Source organism: Pezoporus occidentalis, unplaced genomic scaffold, assembly GCF_034315485.1.
Source record: "Pezoporus occidentalis ecotype Australia unplaced genomic scaffold, CSIRO_AGI_Poc_V1 ctg108, whole genome shotgun sequence".
In the NCBI taxonomy this organism is placed as follows: Eukaryota; Metazoa; Chordata; class Aves; order Psittaciformes; family Psittacidae; genus Pezoporus; species Pezoporus occidentalis.
In genome coordinates this window covers 4,326,433-4,332,048 of record NW_026912865.1, presented here as the reverse complement: position 1 = coordinate 4,332,048, position 5,616 = coordinate 4,326,433, and the positions used below count along the sequence as shown (strand labels likewise).

The 5,616-nt window shown below is 50.6% G+C and overlaps 2 protein-coding genes across 2 annotated transcripts; one reads left to right on the top strand and one right to left on the bottom strand.

The window, feature by feature from the left end:
• Nucleotides 1-1,617: 1,617 nt before the first annotated feature.
• ZC2HC1C (zinc finger C2HC-type containing 1C) lies at nucleotides 1,618-4,369 on the bottom strand. Its single transcript, XM_062622762.1, is given in 4 exon segments — nucleotides 1,618-1,788; nucleotides 2,456-2,692; nucleotides 2,694-3,655; nucleotides 4,174-4,369. Coding segments are annotated over 4 exon segments (1,566 nt in total).
• ACYP1 (acylphosphatase 1) lies at nucleotides 4,368-5,348 on the top strand. Its single transcript, XM_062622752.1, has 2 exons — nucleotides 4,368-4,610; nucleotides 5,008-5,348. The coding sequence occupies exons 1-2, from the start codon at nucleotides 4,368-4,370 to the stop codon at nucleotides 5,221-5,223; spliced, it is 459 nt and encodes a 152-aa protein (XP_062478736.1). The 3' UTR covers nucleotides 5,224-5,348.
• The last annotated feature ends 268 nt before the right edge of the window (nucleotides 5,349-5,616 follow it).

Below are 5,616 nucleotides of genomic sequence, written 5' to 3'. Positions count from 1 at the left end.
TTCTCCTGTGTGCAGGTGTCTTTGCTATGGGAAAAAATGTCAGGTTTTGTGTCCCTTCATTAACAGCCCAACCAAACAGCACAGCAACTCTTTTCTCTTGCTGCAGCATCTCCTCCTAGTGACATCAGGGAGTTCTTGTGTGTGTGTTTATTTCAACAGTGTGAGTGCCAAGTGGGAAATGAATAAACAGGGAGAGCTTCAAAGGGAAAAAGTACCTGTTCTCTCCAACAGCTTCTAGTAAGCATTAAGGCTTACAGAAGGGAGAACATGCCTGACACCTACTCAGCCCACTGTTCCTATATTTGATGCCTGTCACTTCTCACTTTTTGTTGGGGCTTTTAGTAAGTGTTGAAATGTCTTGAGAGGCAAAGCTGGGCTAAAGACTTAAAATTCACCAGAGATTTGGATTGAAAATGCAGCATGTCTATGAGAGGGGGATTGTACTGCAGTTAACAGAAGAGGAAGCTGAGCTGGTGTGAACAACATAGGCTGAGTAGTGCCAAGGAACACTAACCATGATGGCAAAGTGGCAGGGTAAATACCTGTGCTGAGCCAGTTTGTACTGCTCTCTTGGTTTGTACGCTCGTACCTGGCTGGCACAGGGCAGCACTGACCCTTTCTGGGACCTTCACACTTTTCTAGGGTGTGCTAAGGGCACGTATTTATAGGACAGAAGCTCTCTGACTGTTTTCAGGAGTCAGGTCCCTCCACTGAAGGCTGGAGTGTTTCTTCGTGCTCAGCTTCTGGCTAGTCCAGTTTAGTAGTGTTTGATCTTTTCTAGGTTCCCAGGAGCTGCTGCTGCTGCTGCGTGACTGAAGGACTTGCAAACGGAGCTGATGGAATTTTTTTGTTCCAGGTTTGCTTCCTGTTGCAACTTTCTCATACAAAGTGGTCATTTTTACTTTTCCTTGGCTGCATCAAAAGAAGCGTGACCAGCAGGTCGAAGGAGCTGATCTTGCCCCTTTACTCTGCTCTTGTGAGACCTAACCTGGAGTACTGTGTGCAGTTCTGGTGTCCTCAACACAAAAAGGACATGGAACTGTTGGATCAAGTCCAGAGAAAAGGGCCACGAGGATGATCAGGGGACTGGAGAGCACCTCCCGTATGAAGATAGGCTGAGGAAGTTGGGGCTGTTCAGCCTGGAGAAGAGAAGGCTGCGTGGAGACCTCATAGCAGCCTTCCAGTATCTGAAGGTGGCCTATAGGGATGCTGGGGATGGACTCTTCATTAGGGACTGTAGTGATAGGACAAGGGGTAACGGGTTAAAACTTAAACAGGGGAAGTTTAGATTGGATATAAGGAAGAAATTCTTTCCTGTTAGGGTGGTGAGGCACTGGAATGGGTTGCCCAGGGAGGCTGTGAATTCTCTATCCGTGGCAGTGTTCAAGGCCAGGTTGGACGAGGCCTTGGGTGATACGATTTAGCGTAAGGTGTCCCTGCCCACGGCAGGGGGGGTTGGAACTAGATGGTCTTAAGGTCCTTTCCAACTCTAACTATTCTATGATTCTAAGAATAAACAAACTACTCTTGTGACCATTTGAAAATAACTTTTCCACAACAGAACTAGTTTAATACAGTAAAAAGCAGAATCACCAGATACAAGCAGACAATCAGCATCTACAGTTGGGGCAGGGAAACATAATCTGGGTTTTTGATGGGAGGCAATGGGAGGACTTCAGCCATCTTCTCTCTCTTGCCGAGTACTTGTGGCACCTCACACGCCTCATGCATGGTCTGGATGAGAACTGCATGCTTCTATTTCCTGCCGTTCTTTCTGGGTGGCTTGCTCTGCAGAAGGGAAAGGCAGTCAGAGCAACTGGCACCACCATCAGCCTCCATTCGCAGTCTTACATTTGGGGCCCAACCCAGGCCACCCATCCCTGGGCATTCCCCGTTGATGTAAAACACTTCCTGAGAAGCTGAGTCCCACACTGGAGAACAAAAAGACCATCACCAAGGAGGATTTGAAGGAAATACTGAGAGAGGCATCAATACTTGGAAAGAGCTTGAGTATAACCAGAAAAACAAGCAGCAAGGCCAAGGAATCAGAAAGGGTAGCTATAGCTGCTTTGCAGAAACTGAGATGCATGTTTCCGTTGCCTTCCTTTTCACACCCTGTGTTACTACCTGCGTTTTCAGTCAGTTCCGTGCATGCCACAGAGTTTTACTGCAGCAGACCCAGTCTGCATCCTGACTACAGCAAGGAATGAGCCTTCTCCAGGAGTACACCTGTGACGCATTACAGAGACAAGTCAGTTAGGACCCCAGCCCCCTATCTGTTAGATTTAAAATGGATTTATTTATCCATTTGGCAAGAACATTTCAATAACTGCATTGTATCCCTTAGCCTTGTGTACGTGTGAAGGCACTTGCCTCTCATCAGAATTAGATATGGAGGTAGAAGGAATGTGAGCAGTAGGTGTGGATCAAGGGAGGAAAAAGGACTGCATGTTACCTCAGGCCCCTCCGAGTCCTTCAGCTGCTGTTACTTTTCCAGTTCTGTGCCCTTAGCTCTGACCATGCTGCAGTTAAACACTTTCCTCCTGGAGCCTTGGATTTTGCTGCAGATGCTTATATGCTTCTCAATCCTGGTGCAAAGGAAGTTAGGTTCACAGATGCTGCACTGTCCAAACTTCCCCTGCTCCACAGCACTGCCAGCCTGCATGCATAGCACCTTTGTGGATGGATGGATGGTTACCAGAAACTTGCTCCGAGATGGCAGAAGGAGAAGAGCCACATTTTGGGGCTGGCTTTGAGCAAGAGGCTAAATGCTCCATTGGTATGTGGCCTTGAATTTTGCTGTTGCTGGCTACCAGCCTCTCCTTCTTGTGTTTCCCCATAGCCAGCTCCTAGGGGCAGAGGGTGGTGCCAGGCTTGAGGATAACAGCCTCTGCAGACTGCACCCCATGCAAGACCCCATTGTCTGGCCTGGCTGCACCTCTGAAGACTTTCTCTTCAGGGTACTTTGCAGTCATTTGCTTATGGGTCCTCTCCACTTCCAGGTACCTTCTCTTCCCTGTCTCAGCAAGCTATTTCTTTCTTTGAATCCTCCTAAGTGACTCCTTTGTTCTCTCCAGCTTCTCTCTGAGGAGGGCCTTTTGCTTTTGGATTTCCTTTTCCAGCTTCCATCCATCTGCCTCCAACTTTTGGATGTAGGGCAGCTGCCCCCTGTATGGGGAGGCTGACTGTTTAGATTCTGCTGGCCAAGGAAAGAGCACTGCAGCTGGTTGATACCACCCTTCGCTCACTGAGCTAGGGCTGCTGTTTGCAGCTTCCTCCGTGTATGGGGCGCTTCCAAACCGTGCTGTGCTGACCACTGGAACACTCATACCCTGCTGGTGAACAGTTGGTTTCGGGGGATATGCACGGTCCACCCCTTTCCGCCTGGCTACTGATCTAGATGGTGGAGTGCTGGTCTGGCTGGTGTTCTGCAGTTCACCTAAACAGAAATCTCTGTGCTTGGATCTGTATTGACTGTTTTCTGGGGGAAGAGAATAGGAATATTTTTGGCTCTTGCAGGCATAGAGATCCTTTAAACCTTCCTCTTTGCCAGGTACAAGTTTATGCTGAAAGTTGCTCTTCTGGTGTTCCAGCTGGGAAACAGGAACAAGCTTAGTAGCTGCCCTCACAGAATCCACTGGTGGAGACCAAGCTGTTCAGTGCTTGAGAAAGAGCCTGAGGTTAGAAGCAAAGTCATTACAGACTATCTTCTCCAAAACTGGACAATTTTTTCCCCAACAGTCTATACATGGAAGCTACAATGAGAGGCTATGATAAATATTAGCAAAGGTTTTGTAACTCTTCTGGATTCTGTAAATCTTTACAGTCCTTCCATCTAGCAAGCTCCCGTGATGCCAGTCCCAATTGCTTATGCAGCCAGAAATAACGTATGATTGTATTTTACTTTCTGTGTGAGCCCTGCCTTACCCTAGTAGCAGCTGAAGTATGCTGTACCGCCAGAGAAATAGCAACGCTCCCCAGAGGTATTTCCCATAACGCATGCCTTCAGTTCTGGCACTGTAGAGCTGCCAGTGTGGCTCTGACAGGCACTATCCGGTAAAGCTCAGCCCAGTCTTCCGGTGGCTCGTTCTCCCACATCCCCCGAGGAGCATGAGGTGCCCTCACACACCGTGGGGCTGAGCGCTCCGCGGGACCCTCGGCGCTGCCACCCACCCCGCTTAGAGTCCTGACACCGCCGCAGGGACCCGGCGGGCCCGCACACAGGCCGCACGGGGACCAGCTCATGGCGCCGCTCTGACCCTCGGGCGGGCTCCCGATGGTTTCTCTGTTGTGAGAGCCCCGCCTCTACGGCCGAGCAGGAGCGGCTGGCGCGGGAAGGGGGCGGGGCGAGCAGGCGTGCATAATTCATGAGGAGGTTAAGAAGGGACCGGCCCTGGCTCTTTATTGGTCCGAAGGGACAGCGAGGCCACGCCCCCAATGCCGGCCGCTCCGCGCCGGCGCAGTGGGTTATGCGGCAGTTGCGGCTGCCGCTGGAGGAGGTGGAGGTTGATTGTGGTATTGGCGCCATGGCGGATGGCGAGGGCTTGCTCTCCGTGGACTACGAGGTGTTCGGCAAGGTGCAGGGCGTTTTCTTCCGAAAATACACTCAGGTGCGTGGCGCGGTTTCACGGCCCGCTCCTTCCTGTGCTTGTCAACCGGGTGCTAGTGCACTCCTCTGTCGGGGCCTGGCCGTGGCCACGGTATGGGCCCTGGCTGCTTCTGTGGCGGGGTAAGGAGGCGTTGGGGCTAGGGGCTGTCGTCTGTCAGCGCTGCTGGTAGCCTGTGCTGCGTTATGGAAGCACGACTGAAAAGTGTGTTTCAGCCCCAGCTTTTAATGTGGAATAATATCGTGAGGAGTTGACTGAATGCTCTGCTGCTTCCCTGCAGCCTGAGCTGTAGGAAACTCCTCAGGGGACTGCATCTGTAGCATGAATTCCTGGAGGTGAACGTCCTGTCGCTTTCTCGCAGTTTGGGTTAATCTCTTTTTGCTCTGTGTTGTTTTCTCAGGGGGAGGCTAAGAGGCTCGGCCTTGTTGGTTGGGTCCAAAATACCAGCCATGGCACTGTGCACGGGCAAGTTCAGGGCCCAGCTGCCAGGGTGCGGGAGCTGCAGGAATGGCTCAGGAAGACGGGAAGTCCCCAGTCCCGCATCAGCCGAGCAGAGTTCAGGAACGAGAAGAAGATTGAGGCGCTGGAGCACGACAACTTCCAGATCGTGAATTAGGTTTGTCCGGGAAGAAGCAAAATCTGGATCATGAGCTGCTCTCACAACACCTGTACTTATTCAGGCAGTTTTAATCTCTGGAGAACTTTTATTTTATTGAATTTCTAATTTATTGGTTTGTTGTACTCTCAGTCTGACTCTCAGCCTTTCACAAAGCTTTGGCAGGTGGAGGAGAGTGGGCTGTCTTTGCTGAAGGGGCTGCCTCATGGCACAACCTCTCGTTCTGTCTTTCCAGTGCTGGTTTTCAGTGGCTGTACCTGGGCAAAATTTACATCTGTGCAGTGTTGCGCTTGCGTGAAGGACAGCATGGGAGTTGCTGAAAGATGTTATTTTGTGCTCTGAATGCCTTAGAAAGAATTTACTTTGTTCCAGAGTTTATTTCTTTAGAATAAA

What these genes read in the sequence shown, in the direction of transcription:
- ACYP1 (XM_062622752.1), top strand. Translation starts at nt 4,368, where the DNA reads ATGAGGAGGTTAAGAAGGGACCGGCCCTGGCTCTTTATTGGTCCGAAG. An exon ending in TCTTCCGAAAATACACTCAG is followed by an intron (nt 4,611 to 5,007) that starts GTGCGTGGCGCG and finishes TTGTTTTCTCAG; the next exon opens with GGGGAGGCTAAGAGGCTCGG.